General features: G+C 44.6%; 1 protein-coding gene across 2 annotated transcripts in view; it reads left to right on the top strand.

Annotated features, from left to right (window-relative positions):
- The window catches only part of SNX29 (sorting nexin 29), a 301418-nt gene that overhangs the window by 133351 nt on the left and 146455 nt on the right, over positions 1 to 21612 (top strand). For both annotated transcript variants that reach the window (XM_061599557.1, XM_061599558.1), the window contains exon 16: positions 11988 to 12104. In XM_061599557.1, coding sequence (XP_061455541.1) covers positions 11988 to 12104 — 117 coding nt within the window. The remainder of the gene's footprint in view (positions 1 to 11987; positions 12105 to 21612) is intronic.

Genomic DNA, 21612 nt, shown 5'->3' with positions numbered 1-21612 from the left:
GTTATCGGGTGAGAGGGATATGCAACAGGACGTTGGTTGCCCCCAAGCTGTCTCCCCATTCAAATAAACTGGATAGCCACGGTGTCAGTCCCCCTGGGTTGAAATTGCTGCTCATAAATGCCAGGTCGGTGACTGGTAAAACAACAGCCATTCAGGACTTGATCCTGGATGAGCACGCCGACCTGGCCTGTATTCCTGAGACCTGGTTGGATGAAGCTGGGGGGGGGGTTAATCTCTCTCAGCTCTGCCCATCAGGTTTCTCGGTGCAGCAGCAGGCGAGACCTGGGAGGCGGGGAGGAGGAGTCGCAGTGATCTACTGAGATACCATCTCCCTGACCAGGTGCCCTGTCCCGCAGTGCTCTGGATTCGAGTGTATGTATTTGAAGCTGAGCGGCCGGGACAGAATAGGGATTCTGTTGGTGTTAGGGTTAGGGTTTTAATTGTATCTGTTTTTTATCTGGAAGCCACCGTGAGTTCCAATTTGGAAAAACGGCGGGGTATAAATAAAGTTAATAAATAATAAAATAAATAAATAAATAATACAAAAAAAAGATGTATCCATCATTGTCAAGGTGGCAGTACTGGAGTCAGGATGGGGAGGCCTATGTGATGGTAAAGAATGGTGTCTCTGGTAAGTCCTCTGGATGTTTTGGACTACAGCTCCCGCAGTGACCCTCAGCCAGCATGGCCAATTGCCAGGGATTGCGGGAGTTGTAGAACAACAAGATCTGAAGGATTGCAGGCTTGGGAAGACTACATCGCAAGTTTCATTGTTTAGAGGTATTTATTTTATTATGTTACTTAAGCGTGGAATTGATTAGTATTGATAGGTTTTGAATGTGGAATTTGTATTTTGTGGCTTAAATGGATTCCTTTTTTCTTGGAATTTGTAAACCACTTAGAGATTTCTGTTGAAATATGTATTTAGCAAACATGCATGCTACTCTTCCTCCTAAAGGAGCCCAGAGTGGCAAACGATAAGCAATAAAACACTAAAAGCATATTTTTTATCAGCTTCAGCTTGTAAGACAGATGTGGCTATTTCTGGACCAGGATAGCCTGACCATTGTTGTCCATGCACTGGTAACCTCCAGGCTGGATTACTGTAATGCATTAATCTTAATCTGTCCATCATTCTTGCAGGGGAGGGTCAGAGCCATAAATCTAAACTTCACCAGAAAGTGGTCTGACCATGACAATGGGGTGACATCCACCCCCTTTCTCCAGACCACCCCTTCCTCCATCTGGAGCAAAAACCAAGTCGAGGGTGCACCCTGCCCTATGCATTGGGCTGGTGACAACTTGAGACAGCCCCATGGTTCTCATGGAGACCATGAAGTCCCAAGCGGGAACACTAGAAGCAGCCTCAGCATGAACATTGAAATCACCCATGACTATCGTTCCTGGCTCCTCCAATAGCACAGCTGAGACGGCCTCTGCCAACTTGGTTAGAGAAGCTGCTGGGCAGCAGGGTGGACAGTACACCAGCAACAATCTTAGTTTACTGTCTCGTTGGCTCAATACCGGGTGCAGGCCCTCACAGCCAGCTCCAAGACAGAGTGGTTTCCTGGTGACAGAGATGGAAGCTCTGTAGACCACAGCAACTCATCCCCCCTGTCCCTGCAACCTGTGCTGGCGTTGCACCGAGTATCCAGGTGGGCAAAGCTAGGTCAGATCAACTCCTCCCAGCTCACTCACCCAGGTCTTGGTAATGCACACCAAATCAGCACCTTCATCCACGATCAAATCATGGATGAGTGTGGTCTTATTGTGTACCGATCTGGCATTAAACAACAGCACACAAAGGCCAGTGGGCACAGCAGATGAGCAACAAGGAACCCATTCATGAGAGGAGTGGGAGCGAGGAACAAGGCACAGATAGCCTTGTCCTCGTCTTCTATGGTAGTTCACTATCTCCCGATGGCTATACCTCCTTCTACCCATGATCACTGAAACTGGGGTGGCATCACCCATGTCCCTCCTTACCTTTGGCCCTCCAGATGTTGCTGAACTGCAACTCCCATCATCCCTGGTCATTTGGCATGCTTGCTGGGGCTGATGGGAGTTGCAGTGCTAGAGACGTAGTGCAGCAGCAGAACTCAAAGCTGTTCTGCAGGACCATGAAGACAGGAATTTGAGATGGTGTACGATGAAGGCTTCTCATCCACCACCGAGCTAGCTATACCGGAGCAACTTTATATCCCACCCTGCCTCCCAAAAAAAGCCCACCTTACATAACAGGTATTATGTCAGGTGTGGGGAACCTTTGGCCCTCCAGATGCTGCTGAACTGCAACTCCCATCAGCCCCAGCAAGCATGCCAAATGACCAGGAATATAAATTTAATAATAAAAAAATAAAATACAGGCCTTGTGGAGTTGCTCCGGTATAGCTAGCTCTGTGATGGATGAGAAGCCTTCATGGTACACCATCTCAAATCCCTGTCTTTATGGTCCTACAGAACAGCTTTGAGTTGTGCTACATCTCTAGCAACAGTTAGGACCATGGGAAGCTGCAGTGTATGAGGTCAGACTGTTTGTCAATCCAACCCTGTATTGTCTACTCTGACTGGCAGTGTTTTTCGAGGGTCTTGGACAGAGGTCTTCCCAACACCTGGTACCTGATCTTTATACTTGAAGATGCCCCAAACTGAGCCTGCAATCTTCTGCATGCTAGACACGTGATGACTGATGGGCACATCTTAAATACACCATCAAGACACTTCCCCTTTGTGGAACCATTTCTTGGTGCATCAGATTATTTTTTTAAGTCATACTGATCAGAAAAATTCTCAAGGATGCCTTTAAATAGTCTGCTATTTTGAAACAAGAGGATTTCAAAAATAGGCTCCAGGTGCTCTTCACCAGACTGAACGGGTTGCCTTCCAAACCAGCCATCTACAGTATAGGCACCTGTGTATGGGCTAGGTTTTGTTTAAAAGTTAAGTTTAAATATAAAGCATGCTTGCGCATGTAGTTGATTTATTATTGGTAATAAAAGTGCAGCCTGCTTCATACATACATATTTTTACAGCTTAAAATAATACAGAATGATGAGATTTGTAGCATGGAGCAGATGACATTGCATTCTTCAGAATTAATTACTATGATTTGGTAGTGGGGGTGATGCTGACAATGGTATAATTATTACATAGAAGGACAATGTACAATTAAAAATAGAAGGTGGCTGGACTCCTTGTAGTAGCCATCAGAAGATTCGACAACAAAAGTGGATTCTGTGAGCTGTTATGGTGGCTGACTTAAGGTCTCCATCTGCACTATACATTTAAAGCAGTGTCAAGCTGCTTTAAACAATCATGGCTTCCCCCAAAGAATCCTGGGAACTGTAGTCTGTGAAGGGTGCAGAGTGTTGTTAGGAGACCCCCCCATTCCCCTCACAGGGCTACAATTTCCAGAGTGGTTGAACAACCAATCCCTCTTCAGCTGGCAAGGGTTTGTGTTGTCTTACTTGAAAACTCAGTATTGTTTTTAATTTATTGTTTTCTGTTATTTTTGTAAATTAAAAAAAAAGGGGGGGGAATCAAATTTCTCCCTGTGGCCCTCTGGATGTTTTTGGCTTCAGCTTCCATCATCCCTGGCTATTGGCCAAAGTGGCTGGCTTCAGTGGGATTAGAATATATGAAGGGCCTTGCTGGGTCAGACCAAAAGTCCATCTTGTCTAGCATCTTGTTTCCCACAATCGCCAAACTTTGGGAAGTCCACAAACAAAACATGTTTTAATGCTCCCCCCCCCAGTGCATTCAGTAATTTAGTGGTGTAGTGCCTTATAATCCAGTGGGTCTGTTTAGATCAGCTGTCACGACAGAGTCTCGTTGGGAGAAATCCCCTCTAAGCCCTCTTTAAGGTCAATAAAGCCTGGTGCCATTGCTACATCTGATGGCGCTGAATTCCACAAATTCCACAAATTTATTTGCTATGTGAAGAAATATTAGTACAATGTCAAAGTTCCTAACTTGGGATTCCCTTCCCGGTGCTATATTCTCCCCCGTATCTCATAGGAAGATGATGAATTCATATTCCCAATACAGCTCTCTGAAACTGACAAGGGTAGACTGGGTAGAATAAATCTTATCCCAAAGTTGAGGAAAGGATCTCTTTCATGTCTTATTTATTCTTCTGGACTTTTGTCGCAAGCCCTCTCTGGCAGCAGAGAGATCCCGCTTAAAGGAGAAAGAGGGACAGTGTGTGAGAGAGACAGAGATGCAAAGATGCAGTTGTGGTTTAGCAAGTTGTGTGCCTTTTCAGAAATGTGTCTTTTTTTGGGGTTCCCCCCACCCCCACTTCTGTATAAGCCAGCCTGTGTTGTGTTGTGCACGAGATGGCAGCAAAGCAACTTCCAGCACTGTTCTGGTTCCAATGGTGGCTGGTGGCTCTGTGTCAGTGGGGCAGTGGAATCCACTCCGGATATTAGTCTGAACACTCAAGGAGCTCTTTGAAAGTTCGGACTAAAACCCAGTGTGGAGTCCGCTGCCTCACTGACATGGAGCAACCAGCCATCACTGTCTGGTTCTGTAACAACTGGACAGGGAATTTGAAAGGATGCCACGCTCCTGTCTTCCCTAAATATCTCTCTTTATTGGTCACCCCACTGATCCCCCAAAGTGTAGTTTGCGGGATGAAACAAGAGGGGAGTTCCAGTCCTCCTCATGCATTGGAAAGATTGTAGAGCTCCTTCTGTATTTCAGCACTGTCGGCTGTATATAATAGCAAGAGTCCCATTGGGCGTGTTCACTTGATGAAGAAGGTGTGTGAGAAAGTGGACTCCTGCCCACAATTGTCCCTGCCAATTGCCTGTCTGTGGCCCCAACCCACAGCCACATGTGGCCCTAGTTTACTCTGACTGGCATAGGAAGTAGGAGGCTGCTTTATACTGAGTCAGGCCATTAGAGGTATGATCCTGCTTTAAACGTATGGGGAAGATGGGTACTGAATCAGACCATTGGTCCGTCAAGCTCAGTACTGTCTATACCAGAGGTTCCCAAACAATGGTCCGTGGACCACCGGTGGTCCGCAATCTGCATTCAGGTGGTTCCGGAACGTGTCCGCGTTGAATATCCACATTGATTGTTCATTGTGTTTTCATAGCTTCTTCCGTTTCTTATGTTGCGTTTTATTGTATTACAGTTTGAATTCTATGGAATGCACATTGTAATTCAATAAAACACAACATAAGAAATAAAAGAAGCTATAAAAACACCACAAAAAATCATAGAGCATCTAGCACAGTACATTACCATCTCTACAACAAGCAGAAAAATGGTTAAAGTGGTCTGCCCAGGACCATCGGCAAGTTTCATGTGGGTCTTCAGGGAGGAAAAATGTAGGAACCACTGCATCAGTCCATCTAGCTCAGTATTTGCTCTCTGTGTTCTCAGACAAGAGATGGCAGTCTGGAGATGCTGGGGATTGAACCTGGAACTTTCTGCATGCAATGCAGCTGCCCTGTCACTGAGCCACAGCCGTTCCGTAGCTCTCCAAGGTTCCAGCCCTAGTTCTTGAGGCTCCTTGAACTGGAGATGTCAGGGATCGTTCTTGGGATTAAAGCATGTTGTCTATTGCTAAGCTATGGTGTCTCTCCATTCCTGCAACCTACAGGATTCTTTACTGTCGGAAGAAGTCGCAAGTTGCCCTGTGCTGATCCTAAATTCTGATCTCTTTCTTCCCCCATATGTTGAAGCAGGATTTGCTGTTAATTTATTGATTCTCATTATTAATTTATTCAGGTGTTTCAAAATAATGAGATGCAAAATGTGAATTATTTTCAACTGAGTGCATAGTCTTGAGAACAAAAATCTCATGCTTTTAATGTGATATCTTTTCTCTCTCTTGTTTTTTAAAAAAATAATTAGATTAGCTATTCATTTTTTTAAAGAGATTACCTTACAGGTAAAGGAAACTGGCAGGGAACAAATTAGCAGTTGAAAGTATGTGAGAGAATTTATTGATGGTTGGGGAAAAAAATGGATGCCAGCAGGGAATTTTCAGTAATTACAGAGCAAGGAATTTTGACCAGAGTTAGTAGAACTCCTTTGGCTGCTTGTGAGTGGTAATTACCACAACAGTATGAAATAAGGTAAATTAAGTTGTACAACATGTCAGGCAAATTTAGATCTTCTGCCATTGTTTTTTTTCCTTTCTTATATGAGGAAGTAAAAATAGGAGGTTAACTTGAACATTTATGATGTGCGCTTAATCCTTAATTAGTTAAGCTTAATTCAGGTGCAAGACGTGCATTCTGATTCCCATTGTCCTCCTCTGGCAATGCCTTCTTGATTTGCATCCTGTCTGTGACATGTGCATGGCGAGTCTAACCTTTTAAGCATATTTTTTTGCTGTGACTATATGATTGCATTATGCTGTTTGTTTCCCTGTGGGTCATTGGCTCATAGTCCTTAGTATGTTCCAGGTGCTGAGGTTAAGAGATGGCCACTCTCAGGGTTGTATCCAACTCCTACTCAGAGTAGATCCATTGAAATGACTAGGCCAGTGTAGCCATGTAATGGGTCTACTCTGAGTAGGGCTAACGTTGGAAACAATACTTGTTTTCCTTTCCTCTCTATACTCTGTGTGCATTACATGTTCAAGGTCCTTATCCAGGGCAGCTTTTAGATAAGAAGAATATGCATTCAGTTCACTTCCACATACTTCGGCTTAGTTATAGCAGGGTAGAGTTGGGGAACAGGTGGCCGTGGGGAACCACACGTTCCTCATCTATGCCAGTAGGACATGCAGACTTAGGGAGGTTGTGCCAAAGGCTTCCTGGAAAAAGTGGAATATAGGAAGCAGCCTTATACTAAATCAGGCCATCTGTCCATCTAGCTCAGTACTGTCTACACTGACTGGCAGCCGCGCTCTAGGGTTTCAGGCAGGAGTCTCTCCCAGTGCTACCTGGAGATGGTGGGGATTGAACCTGGGGCCTTCTGCATGCAAGGCAGATGATCTCCCACTGAGCTACTGCCCTTTCTTGGCGGGCTTTGAGGAGTGAAGACTCGAAAGCTAGAAGGAAGGTGGAGGTGGACCTCTGGTGCTTTGGTGGCAGTGCTCCCCATAATGTTCTTCATTGTGATTTTTAAAGAGCCATCTGACCTGGCAGCACAGCAGTAAGCTGGAAAAGGTTGGCAGAGGACGTTTGGCTCTGCCAAAGCTGGGGGCTCGTGAGATTTCAGTTGCCGGAAAGCACGGGAAGGGAGAGTGCTCTTGTGCTCAGGTCCTGCTTGTGGGCTTGCTATAGGCATCTGGTTGGCCACTGTGAGAACAGGATGCCGGACTAGATGGGCCACTGATCTGATCCAGCAAGGCTCTTCTTATGTTCAAATGAAATAAATAAAATCCAGGAGAATGCAGCAGTTGTGCTTGTTTCAGGTATATGCAGCTAGTTCAGGACCTGGGCCAGCTCTCAATGCAGTCTCCCAGGAGCAACTATAGCTGCATTTTTCACAAAGGCCCTATGGAGTGTCCAAAGCCACATTCACACCATATATTTATTCCACTATTCCACGGTAAACAATCATGGCTTCCCCCAAAGAATCCTGGGAAGTGTAGTTAGTGAAAAGCGCTGAGAGTTGTTAGGAGACTCCTCACAATGCTACAATTGCCAGAGTGGTTTAACAGTCCGTTCCTCTTCCCAGAGAACTCTGGGGATTGTAGTTCTGTGAGGGCAATAGGGGCTCTCCTAACAATTCTCAGCATCCTTCACAAACTACACTTCCCAGGATTCTTTAGGGGAAGCCATGACTTTTTAAAGTGGCATCATAGTGGAATAAATGTATGGTGTGAATGTGGCCCAGATCTTGCCTCTTAGATGCATATTTAGCAAGAGTTTAATGGATCAATGCCCTGAATTGGAGCCTGGCACTGTAGTGTTACTAGATAGCCTCCAGCTGCACCTCTCCAGACTGCTCTGCTGGGAACATACTTTGGGACTGGAGGGCTTGTAGGCAATGGGATGAGTGAGCTGTGGGTTCTGCTTTGATGTCCAAATTGGGCAAAAACAAAGGTTTGCATTCAGTGGTGTCTACTGATGGAAGGCTCTTTGATTCAGCAGAGACTGCCATCAGCAGAGTGGAATGGGAGGCGATTTCTTCAATTTACCCACACCTGTGGTGTCCTGCACATGCCCACTTTGTTCCAAAGGGTTTCCCAACCCTCTGGAGCTTGACGTGTGTGTGGTTGGGGCTGCAAGGGAAGCATGAATTTGCAAAAACCAAACCAAACCAAAACCCAAAACAAAACAAACATCTCTCCTCATACTGCTGATAGAAGCCTGTACTGCTGAGGTGGGGACCCTCCAGGCCGAGGGTACAAGTGCGGCTCTCCAGGCCTCTCTATCAGGCCCTTGGAACTTTCCCAGGCGACGCCCCTCACTGGCCTTGTTTCACACTCTCACTGAGTTGTTTGTTGTTTTTTTGCCTGACTGGAATGTGGCCATGAACTCTGATAATGCCTCTTCCTTGTTTAGATGGAGACTAAAGAGAGGTGTTTAGAGGGGTCTAGAGTGTTGGTAGAAACTAACCTCCTGTAGAAAGGTGAAATTTACATTCATTGCTCTGACCACGTCTGCTTCTGGCCCTGCCCACCACTGGCCTCTGGCCCTTGGAAGGTTGCCAAGAAGGCAGTGTGGCCCTTTGTCTGAAAAGGTTCCCTTCTCTCACTGGAGGGACACGGTTGGATAGAACCCAAAGAGGTGACACACATGAATGTGTGAACTGCTATGAAATCAAATTTCTATGCATATTTGCATCATGTGAGTAGAACTGTTCCATCACACAATTTATAGGGTGAGATTGCTGCAGAAGATTAGTTTATCAAACTTTTTTTAAAAAAAGTAATCCCAAGTCATTTACAAGGCTAACTGGGTGCATCACACAAACAGTTGGGTTTCATGACTATCAGCTGTAAAACCAAGAGGTTCCTGTCTGAATAATGTGTTAATAGGGTGGTGTTACCTCTGAGGTTATGAGAAAATACGTCAGATTATTGTGGGACCCTCCTGTGCATGTGGTTTACATTAAATATTAATGGAGTTTTGAGATTGTTTGATCAAAATGCATGATTTTAATAGGTTGTTTCCTTCAAATATGTAGATTCTTGAAACAGCTGTGGGAATTTAGACTGCTTTGATTTGAAATCATTTACATCTAAGAGAATTATGCAGAACCTGTGGCCTTCCAGATTTTGCTGGACTACAGCTCCCATCAGCGCCAGGCAGTATGGCCATTGGTCAGGGATGGTGGGAGTTGTAGTCCCAACAACATCTGGAGGACCACAGATTCCCCACAGGTTAAAATGGGCTCAGAATCAGTAGCTATTAGCGATGTTGGCTCTGTTCTATCTGCACTGTCAGGGGCAGTTGCTGGAAATTGGAAGTGGGGGAGAGTGCTCTTGCATTCATGTCCTGAATGTGGGCTTTCCATAGGCAGCTCTTTGGCCACTGTGGGAACAGGCTGCTGGACTAGATGGGTCATTGGTCTGATCTAGTAAGATTCTTCTTATGCATGGCCCCAGTTGTGTGTTGACTTATCCTGTAAATAGAACTCCTGAATGGGGCTTAATTTTCCTTCATATCTCTATCAGGAGTGTTAATTCAAGAACCATCAGAAGTGACAAAACAATCCAGGGGTTGCCAACTTACTGGGCCAGTAGGCACATTTTAGAATTTTGGGAAAATGCTGTGAGCACCAGTCACAAAATGGCTGCCATGGGGATTGTGAGATAAAACATGAGTTCGGAGCTTGGAGGTGTTCCTGGATCCAACTTTGTCATTGGAAGCTGATCCAGCAGACTCTCCTTACATTTAGAAAGGCTCTGTGTTGTTTAGAGTAAAAACAAATTGCCTTTCCCCCCTTTTCAAACTTTCAATCTGCATGCAAAAGATGAATTTCAGAACTGGGTGTCTTTTTAAAAAAAGAATACATGCACATGTCTAAACTTTGAAGTCTGAGTCATCGTTGGCATCCCTTATGGCCAAGCAAGTATGTTCATATGTTGCATCATTAATAATAATGTCTCTACATATTTTATATTGATTAAAATGCTTACTTGCATAGGTTCAAAGTGAAGCCATCTTGCTGAGTCTGTTGTTCAGAGGACAACTTGGGTGTGAATGTATAATATTTTACTTGTTAGCATAGAAGACATATATGTTTGATCTTATCCAAACAAGCTAGCACAGAGTAATTAGCTAAGATGTCTTCAATGAAATCTAGTGAGGCTACGAAGCGAGGCCCTGTAGTGGAATTAAGTAGGACATAAAAGCATAATGGGGAGACAGTGTGAGTGTGTGTCTGTGTGTGTGTGAGAGAGTGAGAGTGTGAGAGAGTGAGAGTGTTTGCATTGCCTAGTTTGCACGAGCCAAACTTATGGCTTGCTGAGACCATGTGAATGTGTGGGTCCCCAGAGAGGATCTTGTAGCCATTTTATGGGTAATGAAGAGAGAGCTTAACCACGAGTCCCAATTCAGATGACACACGAAGTCAGTGGTTCCAAAGCTTTCTTCCCCACGAATCACTTGAAAACTGCTGAGGGTCTGGGAGGACCACTTAATGATTGTTCTACCATGGGTAGCAATGTACTGTGCTGTGCTAGACGCTGTATGATGTTCATTTGTTACGTATTGTTCTTTATTGTATTACAACTTGAATTCCACAGAACGCAAATGGTAATACAATAAAATGAAAGAAACGAAGAAACATGCAATTAAAAATCAATGTGAATATTTAATGCGATGGAGGTGCTTTCTCCCATCTTCAGCCACAAATTCATAGACCACCTGAATGAAACGCCCAGATAGCTGGTGGTCCACAGACCACAGTTTGGGAATTCCCATCTTCTGGAGCCCATGTGAATAGGTGGGCCCCCAGAAAGGAGCTCACAGACTCTTCGTGGCTAGTGAAGAGAGAGGTTAACTGTGAGCCCCAGTTCAGATGACACACTAAGCCAGTGATTCCCCAGTATTCCCTCCTCTTGAAAATTGTGGAGGGTCTCAGAGAACCACTTAATGATTTTTTTTTCCTTGCTGGCTGTAGCAATTGTAATGCTCTGTGCTTGACGCTGTGTGATTTTTTCATGCTATTTTTGTTGCTGCTTTTATTTCTTATCTTGTGTTTTATTGCATAGTAATTTGAATTCAACCAGAATTCAAATTGTCATGCAATAAATTAAAATCTAAGAAATAAAAGAAGCAATAAAAAGGCAATTAAAAATCAGTATGAATATTTCATGCTGACACACTGCAGCCCACGTGAAAGAAGCCTGTGGACTGCCGTGGTCTGGCGATCACAGTCTGGGAACCCCTGCACTTAGGCCAATGTCACCTTAGCACAGCAGTGCAGTAAAAAGGACCAGAGAGGACCACAGTGGCTGTGAGCTCCTCTCTGGGAGCCCGCACACTCATGCAGTCTTGCTAAGAAAGACTGCATCTTTCCCCTGCAGACCTCTCGGGTGTTGAGAACAGCAGGAGGGGGGAGAATGGTAGTCCCACCGCTATTAGAAACTTGGGAACTGGTGGCCCAGAAGGGGGCATTCTCTGTGGCGGCCCCTAAGTTGCAGAACTCCCTCACCACTGAGGTGCATCTGGCAGCTCCACCGTACAGTTTTAGGCGAATGCTGGCGTCTGGCCTTCGACACCTGAGATGTATATTTTTAGAACCTACCCTATTTTGTGAATTTTGGTTGCTTTTAATTGTTTTAATGCTGTATTTTAAAATTGTTGTAACCTGCCCTGTGAGTTCTGGGTGAAGGGTGGGTAATCAACGTTAATAATAGTAGTAGTAATAATATGCCGCACTTCGGCTTATTTTGATGCTTGAACTAGGCCACTGTATGAAGAATGTACATACTTCAAATTGCACAATATATTGACTGCCCACTAATATGGTTTCCTTTGCTGTCAATGTAAACACAAAGGTTTTTTTGTTTGCATTTTGACACTTTTTCTTCAAACTCGCCTCTTGGTTGTTCTGCTTTTCAGGTGGCAGAAATGCACGGGGAGCTGATAGAATTCAATGACAGGCTGCACCGGGCTTTGATGGCTAAAGAAGCTCTTGTGACTCAGATGAGACAGGAACTCATTGATTTGAGAGGACCGGTAGGTTTTCTCATTCATGTGTACATGTATCAATAATAATCTTGATCTGTTCTTCACTGAAGAGCTGGAAAGTGCTTTTAAAGCTGAAAAGTGGAAGATTCAAGACAGTCAAAATGAAGTCCTTCACACAGCGCACAGTTAAACTGTGGAATTTGCTCCCACACGAGGCAGTGATGGCCACCAACTTGGCTGGCTTTAAAAGAGGTTTAGACAAATTCATAGAGGATAAGGCTATCAGTGGCTACTAGCCATGACGGCTTAGGTTCTTCTTCCACTGTTTTTAGCAGTTGTAGGTTGCTTTAAGACCTTCCAGTAACAAGCAACAAACAAAGCTAATCAATAATTTCTTTGTTCTGTTTTAATTTGTTTTGCTTAAAAAGAAAAGAAAAAATACAGTACCATTATCTTGACCACAATATAACCAACATAAGAATTTCAATAAAACCATTAACAGAAATGGTGGATGGATCACCAAATTCAAAATATTTTAATAATAATAACAATAATAATAATAATAATAATAATAATAATAATAATAATAATAATAATAATAATAAAATTTATTTTTCAGCCGCCTATCTGTCCGGGTTAGGGACACTCTAGGCGACGAACAACAAGAATAAAAACAATCCATATACATCAACATAATCAAATTTTAAGCTAAAGAAACCATCCGTTAATTCAGTTATAACATAAAATTAATCTGTCCCAATCTTGTAGGCCTGCCTGAACAGCCAGGTCTTCAAGGCTCGGCGATAGCTGGACAGGGAGGGAGCATGTCTGAGATCAAAAGGGAGGGAGTTCCAGAGGGTGGGGGCCACAACAGAGAATGCCCTCTCTCTGGTCCGTACCAGCCTAGCTGTTCTCACCGGTGGGACCGAGAGAAGGTCTTGCGAGGCTGATCTCGTCAGGCGGCATAATCGGTGATTCTGGAGGCGTTCCTTCAGATATACTGGGCCGAAACCGTATAGGGTTTTAAAGGTCAACACCAACACCTTGAATTGGGCCCGGTAGACAACTGGTAACCAGTGAAGATCTAATAACATTGGGGTGATATGATCCCAGCGATGGCTATGCGTAATCAAGTGTGCCGCCGCATTCTGTACCAGCTGTAATTTCCAGACTGTTTTCAAGGGTAATCCCACGTAGAGCGCATTGCAATAGTCTAGGCGAGAGGAGACCAGGGCATGTATCACCTGAGGGAGCAGATGAACAGGAAGGTAGGGTCGCAATCTCCATATCAGATGTAATTGATACCAGGCTGCCCGGCTCACTGCTGTAATCTGAGCCTCCATGGACAGCTGGGAGTCAAGTATGACCCCAAGACTGCGGACCTGGTCCTTCAGGGGCAAACTTACTCCATCAAGCATCAGGTCAGTAATTCCTAGTTTCCTTTTATCTCGCACAAGTAGTACCTCAGTCTTGTCGGGGTTCAGCTTCAGCCTATTCTCTCCCATCCATCCACTTATGGATTTCAGGCACTTGGACATGGTGTTCACAGCCAACTCCGGTGAGGACTTAAAGGAGAGATAGAGCTGAGTGTCATCTGCGTACTGATGGCACTGCAACCCAAAACTCCTGATGATTGCTCCCAGCGGTTTCACATAGATGTTGAATAGCATGGGAGAGAGGATAGAACCCTGTGGCACTCCACAATGAAGAGGCCAAGGGTCTGAAACCTCATCTCCCAGTGCCACCCGTTGCTGCCTATCCGAGAGATAGGAACGGAACCACTGCAGGACAGTGCCTCCTATTCCTAATCCCTCTAGGCGATTTAAAAGGATACTGTGGTCAACAGTATCGAAAGCCGCTGAGAGGTCCAGGAGGACAAGGAAGGTGTATTCACCCCTATCCAATGCCCTCCGCATATCATCTACCAGAGCGACCAAGGCTGTTTCTGTTCCATGACTAGTCCTAAAACCCGATTGGTATGGATCTAAATAATCCATTTCCTCCAAGTGTGTCTGTAATTGCGCAGCCACCACCCTCTCAATCACCTTGCCCAAGAATGGTAAATTAGAGACTGGGCGAAAGTTGTTTAACTCTTGGGGATCCAAGGATGGTTTTTTTAAGATGGGCTTTATTACCGCTTCCTTGAGGGCTGATGGCATTGCACCCTCTTGCAAGGATGCATTCACCACCGCCTTGATCCCTTCGCCCAGTCTCTCTTTACAGCTCATGATGAGCCATGAAGGGCAAGGATCAACCAGACAGGTGGTTGGCTTCTCAGTACAGAGCACCTTGTCCACTTCCTCAGAGAGAAGAGGCTGAAACCGATCCCAACAGACCGGAATGCAACTGGCTGACTCTGGCCCACTTCCTGTCTCCACGGCAAGCGGAAGCGTGCTCTTCAGACGCTCGATTTTGTCGGCAAAGTGTTTAGCAACAGTATCACAGGAGATTTTAGAATGTTCCATGGGTTCCTGAGCAACTGGACCGACCAGGCTTCGGACCACTTGGAACAATCTCCTGGGACAGCACTCTGCCGACGCAATAGAGGCAGCAAAGAAATTTCTCTTTGCTGCCTTTGTTGCCACCTGGTAGGCAGCTATTGCTGCTCTAACCCGTGTTCGATCGCCTTCAGTGCAGGATTTCCGCCACCGGCGCTCAAGTCGTCTCACCTCCTGTCTCAGACCCCAGAACCGTGGTGTGTAGCAAGGTGCTGTCTGAGTTCTGTTCAGGGGGAGAGGACATTTCGGAGCCACCCGGTCCACTGCCCTGGCGATCTCCTTATCCCACTCCATCACCAGGGATTCGACCGGGTGACCTTCAGTCAGCTCCATATCCCCCAGCGCATTCAGGAATCCTTTGGGCTCCATCAGGCGTCTGGGGCGGACCATTCTAATAGGTCCTTGTCCCCTGCGGAGGGAGTGTGGCATCAAGAAATCTATATTCACCAGATAGTGATCTGACCATGACACGGGGTTAGAAGAATTTACCCCCATTTTCAAAGCACTGTCCTCCCCTCCCGAGACAAACACAAGGTCGAGAGCATGACCGGCTACATGGGTAGGCCCTATATTACTAAGGTGCAGATCCCAAGAAGTCATGGTTTCCATGAAATCCCGAGGGGCTCCTGTGAGGACAGCCTCGGCATGTACATTGAAATCCCCCATCACCACTAGATTGGGGGAGAGCAACCGCACAGCCGAGACCACCTCGAGCACCTCAGTCAGGGATTCTGCTGTGCAGCGGGGTGGGCGGTACACAAGCAGAATCCCTAAACTGCAAGTTATTAACTTAAAACCTTTATGAAAACCAAATTGTCTTGGCAACAACTGGTAGTTGTCTGCTTACATCACGTTTGTTTGTATACCTTATAAAATTCCATCAGATGTCATCAAAAGCCTGTGACCTTGTTCTAATAATAATAATAGGAAGAAGTTGATGGCAATTTCAATATCACAGTAAGGCAGAGATGGCGAACCTACAGCCTGCAGGACTAGTTAGGCCAGCCGAGTCTCCCTATTTGACCCACATGGCCTCTTTGCCGAAGCCATGAGGGCCTGCCCTACATTGGCCGTCATATATGTGGGGCAGGTGGCTGGGACAAAAGGGGCTGGACAATCTGTTGTTCAGTGGTGCCTGCAAAACGTTTTATACCTTAAAAACAAAACAACAACCCCCATAATACCTACAGGAAGCTGCCGCAGCACACTAATAACAAACAGTATCATCTTAGTCTATCTTAGTCTATTAGCACAAAACTGCAAAATGAAAAATAAGCCTGCTGCATGTCTGCAATCCTCCAAACCATGGTTTAGTGCAGGGATGGGGAACCTGCTTCCCTCCAAGTGTTGCTTGACTACAGCTCACATCATCCCTGACCCTTGGCCACATTGGCTTGGGACTGATGAGAGTTGGAATCCAGCAACATCTGTAGGGCACTAGCTTGGGAAAGGCTGCCTTAGCAGATGGCCAAATCCAAAGGAGAAGAGGCTAGTGATGACACAGACACAGGATGATCCAACACCTGCAAAGAGGAGAGCTTTTTATACCCGTAAAAAAAAAATCTCAGGTGCCTCGCTCAAAATTCAGGTTTGAATCGTCCCCTTGAGAACAATCTTGACCAAAATATATTTTCATTCCCTTCCAATGGGAAAATGGTTGCTTATGCAAAAATACACTGTAAGGAGACATCAAAGGAACAAGGAAAAGCTTCCTTTGATAAAGAGAGGGGGGAGGGTTTTGCAAGAACTTCTGGGCATGCTACCAATCCCTGCAGCTGCCTTTTGTTCTTTTTTTCTGGATGGCACTTTCATTTAACCTGTCATCAATAATAAAGCAAAGAGCTACTTTTAGATGTGCCCAACAGCTTGGGCAGACTGCAGTCCCTCCACCTCCCCCAAGCCGAATTGCAAAATACTTTAAAAAAGAGAGATTAATAAATGTAATTGATGGTAGTGAGTATTAGGAAGTTAGTATGCATTTGGTTTGGGGTCCAACCCAAGATTTAGAAATGCTCAGATGTACAAATTTGGTGTGTGTGTGTTTAATGTGCTGTTTCTTTTAATGTTTGGCCTTTTTTCAGGTAGACATTTTGAAAGAGGTTAAAGCTACAATAATGTGTCTGTAACAGATAATGTTCTACAAGTAACTGTTAAAATGTGTCTGCAGGCAGTTCCTAAATCTCTCAACTCGCAAGGGCAGGAGAGGGAGAGGTGGGGAAAAAATGAAATAGGAATGAGACACGCTGGTGTGGGAGGCTTTGATAGCCACAGACAGCTTCCTCTTTCTAGGAATTCTTTATTCTTCCCATGGGAGATACAAATTTATTTGCTGGTGTTAATCTTGTGAGCATGCAGCAAAATCTATTGAGCTATTTGTAATTACATCGGGGTGGGAAAACCTTTTCAGTTCAAGGGCCGCATGCCCTTCTGGGGGCCGCATGCCGGTGATGGGCAGGGCCAATGTCAAAGGTGGGTGGACCAGTTAATATAAATTTTACATTGTACAGTAGGCTAGTTTCTATATACGTGCACACTCACTTGCACACAACCCTCTTTATCCTCCATCCAGATAAGCAAGAGATATTTCCAGAATTCAAGGGCACTTTCCAGCCAGGCAAAACCACTCAGGGTGCAAAGCAGGGCCAGTGAAGAATGTGGCCTAGGGAGAATTACAAGGACCATACACAGAAGCCTAGAGAGCCGCATTTGCCCCACGGACCGAAGGTTCCTCACCCTGATTTACATTGATAATACAAATATCCTGTGTCCAGAGGCGATTTCTTTAGGATGCACCTCTCTAGGATGCACACCTTGATGTGGTGAGGGGGTTTGAGAGTGTTGAAGAAGCTGAGAGCAATGCCGTCAGGAGTCTAGACCAAGAGGCTAGACTCCTAGCAGGGGCACCCAAGGCGGAATGGTCAAAGCTGAAACACCAGACTAAGATGCATCCAAACTCAGAGGAAGGCAATGGTAAACCACCTCTGAATATCTCTTACCACAAAAACCTTATGAACAGAGTATCCAAAGTGCAACACGAGATAGTGCTCGAAGATGAGACTCCCAGGTCAGAAGGCACTCACTGAGCTACTGGGGAAGAACAAAGGACAAGTACGAGTAGCGCTGGGTCAAAGCTGAAAGGAAGCCCAGAGACTGATGCGCACAGATGCAAAAGGAGAGTCCGGAGTTGTCCGATGCATGAACTGGGGAAAGTTAGAAATTGTCAAGCAAGAAATGGAACGCATCAGCATTACAATACTTGGTGTGAGTGAATTAAAATGGACAGGAATGGGACATTTTCAATCAGACAACTACAAAATATTTTATGCAGGAAATGAGAAATTAAGAAGAAACGGGGTTGCTTTAATAGTGAGAAGTGACGTAGCAAAAGCAATTAGGAGCTACAATGTAAGGTCTGAGTGAGTGATATCAATGAGATTAAATGGGAAACCTATTAACATAACCATCATCCAAGTCTACGCTCCAACAGCAAATGCAGAAGAAGAAGAATTGGAGAGATTTTACACAGAAGTACAGGAAGAAATTGATCACACACCAAAACAAGATGTGCTGATAATCATGGGGGACTGGAATGCAAAAGTAGGGAACTGAGAATAACTGGGAATGGTGGGAAAATGGGGCTTAAGAGATAGAAATGAATCAGGAGAAAGATGTATTCAGTTCTGTGAAGCCAATAATTTGTTTCTTGCAAACACATTTTTTGAGCAACCGAAAAGACGACTGTACACGTGGACATCACCAAATTGTCAATATAGGAATCAAATTGATTATATAATTGGTAGCAGAAGACAGAGAAGTTCCATACTTTCTGCGAAAACAAGACCAGGAGCAGACTGTGGTACAGATCATGAACGGGTCGTATCGAAAATCAGAGTAAAGCTAAAGAAGACCAACAAAGCAATCATAATGCCAAAATACAATTTAAATAGCATCCCAAAAGAATACAGTAGGACCCCACTCATACGATAAGTTACGTCCCAGGCCCCCACTGAAAAGCGAAAACTGCTGGAAGTGGGGCCCTACTGTATTCCAGCTGCCGCGCTCCAGCTGACAATGATCAGCTGTAGCACGGGGAGCTCGCCCATTACAGCTGATTGCTGTCAGCTGGAGCATGGCTGGAGCACCCGGCGCTATAGCTGATTGTGCGCTACAGCTCATCAGTTGGAGCGCATGATCAACTGGAGCACGCGGAGCTTGCGCGCTACAGCTGATCGCTGTCAGCTGGAGCGTGGCAGCTGGAGCTCCCCGTGCTACAGCTGATCGCCCCGCTAGCTCCGCCATATTAGCGGAACGCCGAAAAGCGGGGCCGTACTGTGTAAAGATCAAACAAGGAACAGATTTGAGGCTTTCAACTTAGTTGACAGAGAACCAGAAGAACTATGGACTGAAGTCAGAGACATTATCAGGGAAGACTGCAAAAAGACAATACCTCTCGTTAAAAAGAGAGAAATACCTCAATGCATGACTGAAGAAACTCTTAAAATGGTTAAAGACAGAAGAAAAGCAAAAGCAAAAGGAGACAGAAACATGGTCAGAACCCTACATGCAACAATACAGCGACTAGTACGTAGGGACAAAGAGAACTGTTACAATAGTTACTGTATAGAAATAGAAGAGGACAAAAAAAGGGAAGAGCAAGAGCCCTATTCCAAAGGATTAGAGAAATTAAAGGGAAATTTAAACCAAGAGTAGGGATGTTAAATAATCAACAGGGAAACACACTGACTGACAGAGATGAAATAAAAGGAAGATGGAAGCAATACACTGAAAAACTCTATAAAAGAGATGCCAGGATGGCAGATTCATTCATGGAGGAACCGTATGATGAAGAACCAGAAATTTTAGAATGTGAGGTGAAAATACTTGGAAGAAACAAATCACCAGGAACAGATTGCATACCAACAGAGTGGGTACAAGCTACTGAGACTGAATCTGTCCAAATTTAGACAAAAATTTGTCAACAAATATGGAAACAATGGCCCACAGGCTGGAAGTGTTCAAATTTTTTTTTTTACTTCAAGTCTATCCCGATTTATGACGACCGTATGAATAGGGTTTTCGTGGTAAGCGGTATTCAGAGGGGGTTTACCATTGCCTTCCTCTGAGGCTGAGAGGCAGTGACTGGAAGCGTTCAATATACATCCCAATTCCAAAGAAAGGGGATCCCTGGGAATGCAGTAATTATTGAACTATTGCCCTAATATCCCATACAAGTAAAGTAATGCTCAACAACAAAGGCTCTTACCATATATGGAGAGAGAAATGCCAGACGTCTAAGCTGGATTTAGAAAGGGAAGAGGTACCAGAGATCACATCGCAAACATACGTTGGATAATGGAACGGATCAAGGAATTTCAGAAGAAAATCACCCTGTGCTTTATAGATTACAGCAAAGCATTTAACTGTGTAGATCATGAAAAACTGTGGAATGCTTTAAAAGAAATGGGGGTGCCACAGCATTTGATTGTCCTGATGCTCAACCTATACTCTGGACAAGAGGCTGCTGTAAAGACAGAATATGGAGAAACCGATTGGTTCCCCATCAGAAAGGGTGTGAGACAGGGGTGTATTTTATCACCCTATTTGTTTAATCTGTACGCAGAACATATCAGATGGAAAGTGGGATTGGACCAAGATGAAGGAGGTGTGAAAACTGGAGGGAGAAATATCAATAATTTAAGATATGCAGTCAATACCATACTACTAGCAGAAACCAGTAATGATTTGAAACGAATGTTGATGAAAGTTAAAGAGGAAAGCACAAAAGCAGGACTACAGCTGAACGTCAAAAAGACTAAAGTAATGACAACAGAAGATTTATGTAACTTTACAGTTGACAATGAGGGCATTGAACTTGTCAAGGATTATCAATACCTCGGCACAATCATTAACCAAAATGGAGACAATAGTCAAGAAATCAGAAGAAGGCTGGGACTGGGGAGGGCAGCTGTGAGAGAACTAGAAAAGGTCCTCAAATGCAAAGATGTATCACTGAACACTGAAGTCAGGATCATTCAGAGCATGTATTCCCGATCTCTATGTATGGATGTGAAAGTTGGACAGTGCAAAAAGCGGATAAGAGAAAAATAAACTCGTTTGAAATGTGGTGGTGGACGAGAGCTTTGCGCATAGCATGGACTGCGAAAAAGACAAATAATTGGGTGTTAGAACAAATTAAACCAGAACTATCACTAGAAGCTAAAATGATGAAACTGAGGTTATCATACTTTGGACACATCATGAGAAGGTGTGATTCACTAGAAAAGACCATAATGCTGGGAAAAACAGAAGGAAGTAGAAAAAGAGGAAGGCCAAACAAGAGATGAATTGATTCCATCAAGGAAGCCACAGACCTGAACTTACAAGATCTGAACAGGGTGGTCCAAGACAGATGCTCTTGGAGGTCGCTGATTCATAGTAATCTACTTGAAGGCACATAACAACCAGAGGTGATCATTTTTTGCCAGTGAGTAACCTGGGAGTCATCCACTGTGATTAAATTAACAACTCAGGAAGGGCATGAAGCAAGACTGGTAAATGGTATCACCTGTAGAGAAGATGGTATGGTGTAAGGAGAGTCTCAAGGGCCTAACAAAAAGGCCTGGGGGGCCATATTCCTGGCGTGCCTCAGCACAGCTACCTTTGCTTTTTATGCACCTGGGAGTATAGTGAATCTAGCCATTCAGGGCGGAATCTGAATCCAGGGGAAGATGATTTTTCCACCAGATGAAGATGGGATTTGCATTTTGAGGGGTACAGCTCTTCCAATCACTAGAGCCTTTTTTTCCCTGGCACACCACATTTTCATAAACCATGTGAGAAATGCAGGCACTCTTACAGAGTGGAACTGCAGGATAAACAGGTCTAGCCATAGTTGCCTGGGGAAAAAAAAGTTAACTTATGGCCATTCCAGAGTTCATTTTAACTCTGAAGTCTAGTCTGTTTTATTCATTGTAGTGTTAATTTTGGGAGAAATACATTGTCGCCATGCAGAAGTCTATCTGCGAGTAGGATTGCCTGTTACAGAGTCAGAAGTGTTA

This window comes from Rhineura floridana, chromosome 17 (assembly GCF_030035675.1).
Source record: "Rhineura floridana isolate rRhiFlo1 chromosome 17, rRhiFlo1.hap2, whole genome shotgun sequence".
NCBI classification, from domain to species: Eukaryota; Metazoa; Chordata; class Lepidosauria; order Squamata; family Rhineuridae; genus Rhineura; species Rhineura floridana.
The sequence above is the reverse complement of the archived record's forward strand: the minus strand, read 5'-3'. Positions and strand labels throughout refer to the sequence as shown.